We start from the raw sequence: 15,497 nt of genomic DNA, 5'->3' as shown, positions 1-15,497 counted from the left end.
GTTGGCTGCTAACGAGGCTTATGTATTTTCAACCAAGATATTTTGATGGTTTTGCCACCCTGCCGTTTTGGGGGTAACGGTGAAGTTTGCTTTAAATGTGCAGCGTCTGTTCTCCCTCCAACATCTAACACCACAACAGATGGGAAGAATATGGAGCTCAGAAGGCTTTACCTCTGAGGTGGTAACAGTGAAGCCACTCATTAACACTGAATTTACCACTTCGTTAGCAATGCAGGTTCCTGTAGCGAGCGACCAGCCTTGAATGTCAAATCCACAGAGCATACATTTTAAACTAAATCAGCTTTGGATAGTACAACATATATTATGTCAAGTATGTGATGTAGCATCCATGTTTGAATTTTAATCATATTTAATCTCTCAAAACCAATGATGAAGAAAGAGTAAGAAACATTTTGCCTTAAATTCAACCACATTTAAAAAAAATCTGCATGTCGTCTACGTGTATGTGCAAAAGTGTATGTTTTCTTTCTGGGTGTCTGTGTTTGTGTTTTAAACAGATTGTATTCCTGCCAATTTGTCAGGATTCAAGTAACAACAGTCTCATGCTGGGATCTGTGTTGGCACCATCACAGAGTGATAAGACGAAATATGATCTCATTGGAGGTGTACTTTGTTCCCATGGAAATTGGTCAATTTTAGCAGACGACTGAGAACTTTAGGTGGAGAAGCAGGGAGGTTGTATCCCAGAGGTGCGCTCACATAATTAAGCATTCTCGCCAGGGTATTCAGGGCTAACAGCAGGGTTTGTTGTGAATAGAGGTGGCGAAAGAGGGTGTTGGAAAATCATAATGCAGCACAGAATAATACCTTTCTCATTTTATGGAGTGGTGGGAATAGCCTGAAAAACATTTTTTTTTTAACGGTACCGCATTGTTAGTGTGAAATGAGGAAAAAAAAAATCAAAATTTTATCATACCTGTTGTGCTGCACTTTGTAATTTACATCTTGAATAAAGGAAGTTCTATGCTTGTAAGGCATTGCATTCCATTAATGACTTGCTTGAAGTACACTCTTTAATTGTGCGTTATTCTATTGTATTTCAGAGTCTTGAAACTCTGATCTAAAGCCAAATGCACAAGAGGACAAAGATGTGGAATCTGTGTCTGACGGCCCAGGTCGTGCTCAGGAGCCATTACAGAGTCGCACATTCTCCCTGAAGAACAATGCTGCGGGTCTGTCCTCAGATGAACACGAAAACCCTTTAAATGGAACCCAGCCGAATCCATTTGTATACAGCAGTGTCCCTGCTGTTCCCCACGCAGGCAATTCATTGCCTTCAGGAGCACTTGTTAATGGACCTGGTTCACACCCTACCTCAGAGGTACACTGTGTCCTGAACAAAGGCACTGTTTTATCCAGCAGTGTCCTGGATGCCACGTGGCAAGCAGGAGAAGGACACGAGCCCCGAGGTGTTACCACCACCCAGTGAGCTTCAATCAGACGCTTGGAAGAACACAGCGGGGCCCGTCGTGAAAACACTGGCCACACAGCCAGGTGTCAACACGCCACTGTCTCACTCGGAGGAGAATGAGTCTAAACTGGCCTATTCCACACTGTCAGGTGACAGTGCGGAGCAAATGCACATTAGCCAACCTTTGACTAAACAGACAATAAAAACAAGAGCTCCACAGGACGTAGAATGGCCAGGAAGGTCCGCGGATGTTTATGATACTGCTAAAGTAATCAGATGGGATTCATCAGGAGAGGGCTTTTTTCACAATGACATAAGGCTGGAGACCAAAGTGATGCACCAAAGAGACAGGAAGCACAACACATATAGAAAAAGCATATCAGGCTGTCCAGAAAAGGTTAACAGCAGCGACAGACTTTTCTGCAGTGGTAATGATGTTGAAAATGTTGACACGGGCAACAAAGATGAGTCTTTGGATACACTATCTGACTTTATTTACTGTATGTAGTACCATTCAAAGACCTTTCTTGGAACATAGCTTTAGACTCTGAGCACTGTATTTATAGCACAACACATGAAGACCGTAATGAGGAAAATGACCCTGAAGATGAAAACAGCATTAGTCCAAAAGTGGAACAGTTGAAGAGAGAGCAACTTGAGGAAGATTCTCTTATCTTTTCAAGCACAATATGCAAAGTTCATTTCAAGGAAAAAAGAAATTTCCATAGACATATGATGTATCATTTAGGCAAGCATAATCAGGTGAACAGTGAAAATGTTTCACAGCCCTTTATATGCAGGGAGTGTGGGCGTTTTGTTCTGTGATAGCAAGTTCCTCATGAGGCACATCATTATTCACGAAGACCAGCAGGAGGAACTTATGGAAGAAATCAAAGATCTCAAAAACAGTGACTCTGAAGGCAGGGCCACTGCAGCGCAGAGCCCTCAGAGCATATTTAGCTGTAACAGCCTGAAAGTTTTTGTCCAGCGCGTCACAACACATGAGAATCTGAAGCACTACTACATCTGTGAGGACTATAACTACATTACACGGACGCAGCAGGCACTTGAAGCACACTTACATGTCGCACATCAGCCTCAGTGCATGAGAATGACTCATGCTAATGATTCAGAGGGAGCAGACCATGTTCAGTTTCAGTGTAAAATGGATTTTTTCAGTGGCAGACACAAAGTTTTGGGAAGACATTCTGAGCTTGAGTACCAGTAGTCACACTGTGGTGATTATTGTCAATCTGACAGATTTAAACCTAATCTGTTGAGGTCTATTTTAGAAGAGAGATCTCACCGTTTGATGCAAGACGGGACATTCACATTCAAAAGTCCAATGAACAAAAATTGTAAATGTTGCCCACTTTGATTGCGTCGCCAGTTGCACTAAAAGCATGCCGTCCCCATCGTTGTGGAGAATCGACAAGCATAAAAATTTACTGCAAAAGGTAGAAAAAATAGATGTGGCAACTGATCTCACCTGTGTGGAAGAGGATGCTGAAAACAATGACTGCAAGGCTTTTGGCAGCTCAAAGCAGGTAAACTGTCTTGCAGCTGCTGATATTTTACCATCAGCCAGAAAGCTTAAATTAGACCAGATGTTTGGTCTGGAAGACAAGAATTCCCTGCCAAGCAGGAGCTTACAAGTGCAAGAAGTCCAAGTCCAAAATTCTTCATCTATGAGAAGAATGTCAACACCTTTGCATAACACTATTGAATTTATGAATGGTGATACATTGCCTAGCCTTAGCCAGGGGCTTACGAAACATTGTGCAGTTATGGAATTGGAGAAAGGCTGTGAGGGCGTTGATAAGTTCAGTGATGACACCAGCAGAGCCACAGGCAGCTTCTTCGAAAGCAGCGAGAATGAAAAGAACCCATATGCTCAGAGGTATTTTAGAAGTAGGCAGAACGTTTCAGTTAAACATGAAAGCTCCCTCACACTCATGGGTAAAGAAGATGGAGAAGAAGACTGTAGTGACATAGAGCAAGTCATAATCAAGGAGGAATGTAACAAAACTACAGCATGTGATGAATCCTCAAAATTGCCTGGAGTATCCCTAGGTTACAGTTTTGATTATTTCCCCACATCTGAGGTAGAACACAGGCCCTGTCCATACTGCCCTGCCATGTTTGAGGATGGAGTGGGTCTTTCCAATCATGTGGGAGGACACCTTCACCAAATTGGCTTCAGCTATAATGCCTGGCATACAGTTTCACCAGAGCAAGTGGCATTGCTGGAACGTCAGTCACAAATCTGCAGAGGGATCCCCACTGGAATGAAGAGAATAAGAAAAGGTGAGAGCAGTAGTCCTCCACTTGTGATTGACAAAGCCTTAATAAATCTAACTGACAGCCAAACCCCTGTTATGTTATAGATTAGCACTCAGGCTTAGCACTTAGAATGTATTTATCATTTCCACATACCCTACACTGTAAGAGTAGAGACACTTTAACAATAAGTGTTGCAATGTATGACGATGCCCTCTAGTTTGCAATGGAGCCAGTTTGAAGCCCATCGCTCATGCTTATGGTTGGCACGGTCTTCCCTGAGTTGGACTTTATAGTGATGAGAACAGGATTTAGCCTCTCTCACTCTGGAAACACAATCTGAGAACTTGAGCTTGTTAAAACACCAACTTGTAACTGGGGAAAATATGCCGTCAGTCATGACAATGGCTGGACAGTATCTCATGTCATGTCAGTTAGTAATAGAGTGAATATTTCCTAATTGGGCTGCACACTATTTATTATAGGGCCCAGTTTGACAATTATGCCACAATCCTGTACCTGTAAAAGATTATTAAATTTTTTCCAGTGGAAGTCAGAGATTCTTTGGAAGCTGTTTTTGTGCTGTTTATAGCACTGTACTTCTGTACTTCCAGCTGTGCTAGTTGCTGCTTTGTGGGAACCTAAGTTCGTCAACTGCCCAAAAATATTTCACACAAACTGTTGCATGTTGATGGCTATAAGAAGCCCCATGTATGGGAAAAATAGCCACTATATTTGTACGGGATCGTGAACTGGAAGTTAGTCTATATCATACTGTGGGTTATGAACAATTATGTTATAAATTCACATTTTTATTTTAATAAGGAATTCTAGGGTTAACTAGGGTTAAACTGAAGACAAGCAAAGTCTTTTGTCATTTAAATGGTTATAGATAGATAATGGAGGGAATTCAAATTGTTCAGCTGCTCACAAATCTACATATTCTACACATTTACAATAAGCAGATAAGTAAATAAATAAAGAAAATAGGTAAAATAGAGATAGTAGGTAATAGAGGTATAATAAGCCAATTAGCTGAATTTGATATTTTTCTAATCAACTTGTGAAGCTAACTTTAGTATAATTGGCTAGTAAGTAACATATGATTAAATTAAACTACTCTTTGTCATTTCACTAAACGAAGTAGTCAAAAGGCTGTAAAACTGTGAACTATAAAATTCTGTTGTCAATTTGTATCTTAAATACCATTCAGCAGAGATGGATTAATGACAGAGCCGACTTTCATGAAATATCAAATCAAAATCACTCCAAAGGGAGAAAAACAAAAGGTCACTCTAGTGGAGGCAAAAAGAAAATAAACAATGCAGCAATAACTTTAGCTTGGTCAAGGTCTTGAAATAAGGCTGGGACACTCTGGCACAGGACAAAGGGAGACACAAACTATTTAAACACATAGAGGTAATGGGGAACAGGTGGAAACAATCAGGAATCAGGGGAAGACAATCAGACCGGTGACACATGAGAGAAGGGCAAGTGACTTGAAACAAGAGGAGAGTTACTTTTCAAAATAAAAAAGGAAGTCACGAGACAAAAAATGGGAATGAGACAAAACTTCACCGTGGTGTGACAACGGTAAATTACAAACTTTAATGTCAAAGTTTAAAACAATCATTAGTACTTTTTGCTCTAGCTTTGTGATGAATATGTTACAATTATAGTGACAAACCTAATCTTATATTACAGCCATTAACCCTGAAACACAAGGAGAGCACACATGCAGGGGTTAGTTTGATACCAAGACTGGCATCTCCAACCATGTGAGGAGACAAATGGGCCGAAGTATTACCAACAGCAATAAGTCACCACTGAACAACTTAACTGAACTGCTAAGGAACAAAAACGAACATCAGAACATTCTCCAGATCTTCCATTACATCAGTCTTATGTTCTACTTACATCAGTCTCTCAGAAGTTCATCAGCAACAGTAGCTTAATCATTAGGTGCCAAGGCATCCCAGTAAAAATGCAATTACAGTTTTGTACAAAAACAGAAGGAACTCCACTGAGAAGTCCTCAGAGAATCAGAAACTATCTTCTAAAATAAAAAGGTGCACCAAGGCATTGCCGAGCACTTTAGTTGAACAGCTTAAAATGAAACAAGAGAGTATGGAACTTTCAGTAAGAAATGAACAGGAAGTATGGGGGTAAATCCCTATCTTTAATCAAAATGTTTTAGATTTGAGAGGATTCCTTGTTTTCATGCTCAGATTTTTCTCTGCTTACTCTTAAAACTCTGTCCTCACACAAAACCTGGTTGTGAGCAAAGCTGCTCTTCTCACGTTTAAGACCTTCTAACACTCAGATTGCGTCTGTGCTCTCACATTTACTCCTCACGGATTTTTTTTCAACTCGTATGTAATTTTTTTCCAACTCACAAGCAGTTTTCTTTTACTTGCAAGCAGTTTGTTTCTCCTCACTTGCGAATTGCAGTGAAACAAGATCTTAGCCAATAGAATGCTAGATTTAACGCCTCGAGTCCCCACCAGAGTTTCAGAGTGATTTGGATTCAGATCCTTTTATCTAGGGTTTTTGGATTATTGTAATAAATGACCACTATTGCTCACAGAATTTTAGAGTTGTTAAAATAGATTTTTTATATGAAATTTTTAAATGAAAATAAATACCAAATAGACCCAAACACAACAGTGATCTTGTTGCGTTGACTGAGGAGGAAATGCCTCCATCTCTGATCTTATCCATCTTTGGAGCAGATGCAGGAATCCAGCTGCAGCTGACTTGACAATATGGCTCACCACAGCCAAATAGATTTATTTTTGTCATAGTTTTTACGTAATAGGGAAATTCTAATTGCTTGTTCACAGTCGCGCAGAATCAGGAGAATTAGACTAACTTAGTAGTTGCAATTTAGTTATTGTGCAAGTTAATACTGATCGCACAAAAATGCTTTGCGTTCAGGCTCAGTCAATATTCGATTGGGGGTGACAGCAGTGGTATGTTACATGTTCATAATCACGTGTAACAACTGTAGCTGGCCGCATTGGCAGTATGGGAGTTAATCCATGTCTTTGTGCTTCTTAGCTTTTAACTGCTACCAGTTACCTACGCCAGTATTTGCTGTCATGTATAGGCAATATCTTGTCAGGTCAAGGTCATACAAAAACATTAGACCTGACAATAACAATGCTTTTTAATTCATTCATTTAATTAGTTGTATATTTAATTACATAGTTATGTGTAGTAAAACAATGCACTGAAATGCAGCTCAAATAAATTTAGCGATGGCTATTATTTCATCTTGGTCTCAGTGTGCGAATAAATTGTGTAACTATTAATAACTCATTTTGCGGCAGAGAGTCCTTATTACCCTCATTTCCACATGAGTGTGGGACATATCTAAGATCAGTGTGCTTAAACCACAAACTCACATTAAGAAGCGTTATTATTCTTTATTTTTTCAGTGGCTCAATCCAAGAAGTCGCCAGGAATCTGGTGTCTTTGCTGAATATGCTACGACAAAATAAAACATGTTAACAAAATAGGTCTTGGATGGCACCATTTCCAATGAAATACTTACTTGAGCTCCTTGGCTGTGGAGAGCCATATTCAAGTCGGGTCCGTTGCAGCTGGACTCCCATGACAAACATGGGTAAGATCAGAGATGGAGTCATTTCATTCCTCAGCTGACGCAACAAGATCACTGATCTGGGTCTATTTGGTATTTATTTTCATTAAAAAATGTATATAAAAAATTGAGGCGTGTGTTCAAATCCTTCAAATTGCCTTCATTCTTATTTCTCTCACGACACTTAAATTTACAACACTGGTCTAAATGTGATTATAGAACAAGTTATTGATTCAGATCTCAGATGTTGAATTTATTCTATTTAAATAATGTGTGGATTGTGTATCCACATTTTGGGAGAGCATTTTTTCACATCAGTCTTTCTTTCACTCATGAAGATTTGGCAGTGATAAAAGTTGGCAATGGTGCTCCATGTGTTTCTTACCATTGTTAGCTCTGAGGGAGCATTTTAGCTTTGTTTGCTTGCAGAGAACTCCAATAATCATTAAACAGAGCCTAACAATCAATATTTCATTACTTATTTTACAGTAAACCCCAGCACACATCCTATTTACTCTGCAGGTAGTGGAGAATAGTTCATAATCTTTTGATTTGTGGGAAAAAAAAAATTATACTGTGGATAGAATGTCGCCAAGGTGCTTTTGAAGTTCATGTTAAAAAATCATGAGATTCTCTTGATGTTGAGTTTGAAGCCCATCATCCGTGTGTGCACAATTTTGTTTAATGTCTGTCCAAATCAAACTTTCAGTCAGGTACTTTGAAAGATGTTGGTAAAGATTTCAAATCAAATAGCTCTTTGTTGAGTTCTATTTTCAAAGCTGTCTTTATTATAGTGATCCAGTGGCAGCTGCAGTGTACTCCCAGATGTTTTTTATTTTTTGCTTTTGTCTTCTTCTGAAGATTGATTTATTGACATTTTGTATTCTAACATAAGGTCAATAATGAAAATCGTTCTCATACATTAAAAAATATATCTTTTCTGTTGACAGTTTTGTATCAGTTAGTTTTTGCCGCTTTATTTTTTTTTTGTTAAAATGAAAAGATATATGTTTTTATATATATTCCTTGAGATAATATTCATAACCATCCCAGTTCTCAATATTTGTTAACAGGCAGCGGTGCTCAGCAGCATCATTTCCAGCTTTCTGTCATAGACAAATCTCGTGTGTTTTTTTCTTTTCTTTTTTTTTTTCATGTGTGGTTTATGACTGCTCTGTGACTCTCATGAGGTGGTGTATTGTATGTGAAAATAGCCCCCCTGAAGACACAAGATTGTGTTAAACTTTACCAGTAACACTTTCCAAACAGGAGAGTGCAAATCAGATGCTTAGAACAAAACAAGGTGGAAGAAGACTTAAGAGCGCAGTGGGAGTAACAGTTTTGCTTGATAATAAAATTATCGCATTAACTCAAACACTGTTCCACAAAGCTCCCTCTCAATTATCTTGCTTCTTACCTTGTCTTTTAGGCATATGTCTCAGCTAAACTGTCCAATCAAATCCTCTATTAAAGATTAAACAAACTTTAAAACATAATTACATTGTTTTAGAATGAAGAGATAGCCATTTCTAGAGAACCAGTTAAGGTTTATGAATGCCTGTTAAGAAGATGTGCGCCACAGTCATAGACTTGAATTAGTCTGTCATTTTGTAATAAAGTGGATGTTAACAACAAAGCGGTAATGAATTTGTGGTGAGTTGTGTTTCTTGACAATGATAATTTGATATATTCCTAAAGATAAAGCGGTGTGTTGTTTTTATTTTTCAGGATTGGAATATAAGAAACCAAGACCAAGGCCTGGGCTAAAAAAGAAGGTTTAAACCTTAGTTGATACTAAGATATACACACTCACCTGCAGGTACATGAAAATGGAAGGTTGAATGTGAAGCCCCATTTTTTTCTGAGTGAAGAGAGTAATGGGAGATTGCTCACCATTCAGTTATAGGACCAATAGCTCAACAGCCTTCATGAAACAAAAAGCTAGTTCCACATTAGCCATTATGGTTTATGTGACGTGCTGATATGAGCAAACTCCTTTTTTGAAGAGTCTTGAATATTTGACCACTGGAATTGTACTTAAAGTAAGCTAACTGAATATACATGTGCTAGTACAAGTATACTTGTTACACTGTGTTTCTTCTATATTTTCTCATCAATTGCTATTTTTCTTGTATGTTTGCTTTGGACATGTCTGTATTTTCAGATCTTTGACTATAGAATGTGTAAAGGTGTGTATGCCATCCAGCTCCCCCCTGAGCTGTCACCTTATCGTGGTGGGGGAGTTTGCGTGCCCCAATGAGTCTGGGAGCTATGTTGCCCGGGGCTTCAAGCCCCTGGTAGGGTCACCCAAGGCAAACAGATCCTAGATGAGGGACCAGACAAAGAACAGCTCAAAAGACTCCTTATGATGAACAAAAAATTTGGACCTTGTGATCCCTTGCCCGGATATGGGACACTGGGGCCTCCCCCCGGAGCCAGGCCCGGCAGCGGGCGCCTGGTGGCCGGGCCTGTGCCCATGGAGCTCGGTCGGGCATAGCCCGAAATGATGACGTGGGTCCCCCTTCCGACGGGCTCACCACCCGTGGGAGGGGCCAAGGGGGTCGGGTGCTATGTGAGCTGGGTAGCAGCCGAAGGCGGAGGCCTTGGCGGTCTGATCCTCGGCTACTGAAGCTAGCTCTTGGGACGTGGAATGTCACCTCTCTGTTGGGGAAGGAGCCGGAGCTGGTGCGCGAGGCTGAGCGGTTCCGGCTAGATATAGTCGGACTCACCTCGACGCACGGCTTGGGCTCTGGAACCAGACCTCTTGAGAGGGGTTGGACTCTCTTCCACTCTGGAGTTTCCCGTGGTGAGAGGCGCAGAGCAGGTGTGGGCATACTTATTGCCCCCCGGCTGTGTGCCAGTACATTGGGGTTTACCCCAGTGAACGAGAGGGTAGCCTCCCTCCGCCTTCGGGTGGGGGGACGAGTCCTGACTGTTGTTTGTGCCTATGCGCCAAACAGCAGTTCAGAGTACCCACCCTTTTTGGAGTCTCTGGGGGAGGCACTGGAGAATGCTCCTACTGGAGACTCCCTCGTTCTGCTGGGGGACTTCAATGCTCACGTGGGCAATGACAGTGAGACCTGGAGGGGTGTGATTGGGAGGAACGGCCCCCCCGATCTGAATCAGAGTGGTGTTATGTTGTTGGACTTCTGTGCCAGTCATGGACTGTCCATAACGAACACCATGTTCAGGCATAAGGGTGTCCATATGTGCACTTGGCACCAGGACACCCTTGGCCGCAGTTCGATGATCGACTTTGTGGTTGTATCGTCGGACTTGCGGCCGTATGTCCTGGACACTCGGGTGATGAGAGGTGCGGAGCTGTCAACTGATCACCACCTGGTGGTGAGTTGGCTCCGCTGGTGGGGGAGGATGCCGATCAGACCTGGCAGGCCCAAACGTATTGTGAGAGTCTGCTGGGAGCGTTTGTCAGAATCCCCCATCAGAAGGAGCTTTAACTCCCACCTCCGGCAGAGCTTCAACCATATCCCGGGGGAGGTGGGGGACATTGAGTCCGAATGGGCCATGTTCCGTGACTCCATTGCCGAGGCAGCTTATCTGAGTTGTGGCCGTAAGGTGGTGGGTGCCTGTCGTGGCGGCAACCCTCGAACCTGCTGGTGGACACCAGTGGTGAGGGAAGCCGTCAAGCTGAAGAAGGAGTCCTATCGGGCCTTTTTGGCCGGTGGGACCCTGGAAGCAGCTGATAGGTACCGACAGGCAAGACGGGCCGCGGCTTCGGCGGTTGCTGAGACAAAAACTCGGCCTGGGAGGAGTTCGGTGAGACCATGGAGAACGATTTCCGGACGGCCTCGAAGAGATTCTGGTCCACCATCCGGCGTCTCGGGGGGGGAAGCGGCTCACAGTCAACACTGTTTACAGTGGGGACGGGGCTTTGCTGACCTCAACTAGGGATGTTGTGAGTCGGTGGGGTACTTCGAGGAACTCCTCAATCCTACCAACACGTGCTCGGAAGAGGCAGAGTCGGAGAGCTCGGAGACGGGGCCTCCCATTTCTGGGGCTGAGGTTGCCGAGGTGGTCAAAAAGCTCCTCGGTGGCAAGGCCCCGGGGGTGGATGAGGTCCGTCCTGAGTTTCTCAAGGCTCTGGATGTTGTAGGGCTGTCTTGGCTGACATGCCTCTGCAGCATCGCGTGGACATCGGGGACAGTGCCTCTGGACTGGCAGATTGGGGTGGTGGTCCCCCTCTTTAAAAAGGGGGGCCGGAGGGTGTGTTCCAACTGTAGGGGTATCACACTCCTCAGCCTCCCTGGTAAGGTCTATTCGGGGGTATTGGAGAGGAGGATCCATCGGATAATCGAGCCTCGGATTCAGGAGATGCAGTGTGGCTTTCGTCCTGGCCGTGGAACAGTGGACCAGCTCTATACCCTCGGCAGGATCCTGGAGGGTGCATGGGAGTTCGCCCAACCAGTCTACATGTGTTTTGTGGACTTGGAGAAAGCGTTCGACCGTGTCCCTCGTGGAGTCCTGTGGGGGGTGCTCCGGGAATATGGAGTGCCGCACCCCTTGATAGGGGCCGTTCGGTCTCTGTATGACCGGTGCCAGAGTTTGGTCCGCATTGCCGGCAGTAAGTCGGATATGTTTCCGGTGAGAGTGGGGACTCCGTCAGGGCTGCCCTTTGTCACCGATTCTGTTCCTAACTTTTATGGACAGAATTTCTAGGCGGAGCCAGGGCGTTGAGGGTGTCCGATTTGGCGACCTCAGAATCGGGTCTCTGCTTTTTGCAGATGATGTGGTTCTGTTAGCGTCGTCAGGCCGTGACCTTCAGCTCTCACTGGAGCGATTCGCAGCCGAGTGTGAAGCGGCTGGGATGAGAATCAGCACCTCCAAATCCGAGACTATGGTTCTCAGCCGGAAAAGGGTGGAATGCTCTCTCCGGGTCGGGAATGAGATCCTTCCCCAAGTGGAGGAGTTCAAGTATCTCGGGGTCTTGTTCACGAGTGAGGGACGAATGGAGCGGGAGATTGACGGGCGGATCGGTGCGGCGTCTGCAATGTTGCGGGCTCTGCACCGACCCGTCGTTGTGAAGAAGGAGCTGAGCCAGAAGGCGAAGCTCTCTATTTACTGGTCAATCTACGTTCCCATCCTCACCTATGGTCACGAGTTGTGGGTAGTGACCGACAGAACAAGATCGCGAATACAAGCGGCCGAAATGGGTTTCCTCCGCAGGGTGTCTGGGCTCTCCCTTAGAGATAGGGTGAGAAGCTCAGTCATCCGGGAGGGGCTCGGAGTAGAACCGCTGCTCCTCCGCATTGAGAGGAGTCAGATAAGGTGGCTCGGGCATCTGGTTAGGATGCCCCCTGGGCGCCTCCCTGGGGAGGTGTTCCGGGCACGTCCCACTGGGAGGAGACCCCGGGGGAGACCCAGGACACGTTGGAGAGACTATGTCTCTCGGCTGGCCTGGGAACGCCTCGGGGTCCCCCCGGAAGAGCTGGAGGAAGTGGCCGGGGACAGGGACGTCTGGGTTTCTCTGCTCAAGCTGCTGCCCCCGCGACCCGACCCCCGGATAAGCAGCAGATGATGGATGGATGGATGCCATCCAGCCATATTGAAACTTACACCAGCCAATGGTGTTTAAAAAGTGGTATGCTAGTTTGTGACACCACCAAATGCTTGCATTCCAAAGAAAATTCTTGAAACCCCATTAACTGTGATGGAATGTCCAAGTATGGGTGGGACACACTCAAGTGGCAACAGAACATTACGATGCAGTACCCATAATGTTGCTAGGCTGTGGACAAATATATCCAGACTGCCTTTCATCACAATGACACACTTTCATCCAAAAATGTTTTCTGTATAAGATACTCAGTTTCATATGACCTGAACTTTTAACACAGGATTTAAGATATATATATCATCACAGAACTAGTGTGATTTAGGACGATCTTTTGAAAGAAATTTCACCTTCAGGTAGATGTGCAGATGTTACAAATGACAGAGAACCTGTAACTAATGGACCACTGTGGTGAAAGGCCACTGCAAGCACAGGAGGCAGATTTTGCTCACAGGCTTTTCAGATCCACCAGCAGTAGTTTAAATGGGACCCTCTTCATCTCCTACTACTTACTGCAGGCTGAACCTAGTGACGGATTCCCAGACGTTCTTTTCAAAATAAAGACACCAGTTTACAGCCCCCATCAAAAAATGTCTTTACATGCATGTTGGACTTTAACCACAAGCTATGCAAAAAGTTGAAAAGTTCCAACTATAGTATGTCAGTAGAATACCAATTTCTTTATCTACTTCCAGTGGTAGTTCCAGGATTACCAGCTCAGTTCTCACTGCTGTCAAAAGCCCAAAAGAAAGCTGCCCCAATCCCTCTGCTGGCAGAAAGTCATGGACAAAGAAACAAAGCTGACCCGTGATCATGAGGCCAGCCACCTGTGTGAAAGCAGTAACATTTATCATTCTGGGATTCATAGTTAGGTCAAGAAACTGATTTCTGAAAACAGTAAGTGGTCTATGAATACACAGAATCTGATAATGCTTCTCATGCTTAACCATGAAGTTAAACTTGCTGGGATGGGTATGGATAGCACCCAGGTTCAGGGGGTGCTCGGTGGTCGAGTGGTAAGGACCAGGTCCCATGGTGGCAATGGACATTTGCAGAGATTGTCGGTTTGAGTTCCAACTGTGCTGATCTTTCTTGTGTGTCTTCCCACAGTCTTTCTCCCCTCTTTCCTGTGTTGGTGCTTACAGTTGTGCTTTAAAGTTCAAGACAATCTGGTGTTGAAAAACAAATATCATTAAAAGATTAATAAAAGTCATGAAATAATTGCGTTAAATATGAAAACAATATTGACCAAAATATTCATGATTTTGATGTATGATGCCATAATCAAACTGACTGTATTATTGATAAATTAACCAAAGTTTGAATCAACAAAACATGAAATACTTGTCAGATTAATAGAAAAAGAATATCTATAGAATAATTTATAAAAGAAAATTTGGATTGGTTGTATTGGGCACAGCAATCAAAGGAGAAGTGCTTCACTTACAGTGTTTTAGAAAAACGCTTAAGAGGTGCCAACCTCTGATATACAAGCATCTCTTACCAGACATTTAAACCTGCTTTTGTGGAATAGGTTGGCATGACCATCAATGGACACAGCTTATTCCCCAAGGCATGTGGGGTGTGTTCTAGGTGGAGAAGTCTTGGCAAAATAGATATAAGCTTACATTTCAGTGTGGTTTGATTGTTATCACCTTTATTGTATTTCTACAGATTATGTGACCTATTCTTTCATGGTCCCTTGTCAGTCCAGGAGGAGTGGATCAAGCATCTACAGCATACCAGCATAACCCACTTAGGGACAAGGATGGTAGAGGTTTTGGGTCTCCATCACAAAATACAAATAAGCATGTCCAATAAGCTCCCAGAAACAAAGTAGTTTTCCCCCATGCATAACCTTAAGTTGCCTCCTAAACTGGCATACTATTAAGGTTTATAGATTATCTGTGCAAATATTTATAGAAGTAACATGACTTACCAGACTGCATATAGTATATGTTTATTAATGCTTCCTTTATTAGATTATAACTTTATTACAGAATATTTTAATGCTGCACTTTACGTTAGCATAGTTAATGCTTATTTTCTGCTGTATATATATGGACAACAATGTCATAAACTACGTGGTAGTATGCACAGCAACATGTGCACTTGTGTCAGCTGATCTGGATGAGTGGATTTGTCAATAATGACCAAGAAATTTAAACCCTGACAACTTGCCTTGAAAATGGGAAAAAATGACATATTTAATATCTGACAATATGAAAAGCTTTTGATCATGGCAACATTTGAAGAATTCCCTCTCTGATAGTGAAGAAACACTAACGAAACTCTGCTCTTGTTCAACAACAATATCACAGGTTTAGATTTCAAGAATTTTCTGCTTCACCGGCCTCAGAGATAATCTCTCTTAATTAAAATTACATTCAAGATGCTGAGTTCTGTTGGGAGGACTTGTTCTATCATTGTTTGTTTTCAGTTTAACCCTCAGCATAATACAAATAGTATTTACATGTTTACTTTCAAAGTTCCTCTTTTTGACGCTCATATCAGTAGTAACGTGTGGTTATTGGTCTGACGTGCTGTCATTGCTTATTTCCCAAAATGATCACAGGTCTTAAAGTCTTATGCTTCTTTTTAAGTCAACA

At 43.0% G+C, this 15,497-nt stretch overlaps 1 protein-coding gene across 1 annotated transcript in view; it reads left to right on the top strand.

Annotated features, from left to right (window-relative positions):
• Positions 1 to 15,497, top strand: part of znf644b (zinc finger protein 644b) — an 81,032-nt gene that overhangs the window by 42,849 nt on the left and 22,686 nt on the right. Inside the window, 9 exon segments of the mRNA XM_072390287.1 lie at positions 1,073 to 1,408; positions 1,410 to 1,934; positions 1,937 to 2,245; positions 2,247 to 2,736; positions 2,739 to 2,782; positions 2,785 to 3,739; positions 5,417 to 5,604; positions 5,607 to 5,721; positions 5,724 to 5,877. Of these exon segments, the coding sequence (XP_072246388.1) occupies positions 1,073 to 1,408; positions 1,410 to 1,934; positions 1,937 to 2,245; positions 2,247 to 2,736; positions 2,739 to 2,782; positions 2,785 to 3,739; positions 5,417 to 5,604; positions 5,607 to 5,721; positions 5,724 to 5,877 (3,116 nt within the window).

This window comes from Leuresthes tenuis, unplaced genomic scaffold (genome assembly GCF_036924035.1).
Source record: "Leuresthes tenuis unplaced genomic scaffold, fLeuTen1.0.hap1 SCAF_7, whole genome shotgun sequence".
NCBI classification, from domain to species: domain Eukaryota; kingdom Metazoa; phylum Chordata; class Actinopteri; order Atheriniformes; family Atherinopsidae; genus Leuresthes; species Leuresthes tenuis.
Note: the sequence above shows the minus strand (reverse complement) of the source record. Positions and strands in the feature narration are given on the sequence as shown.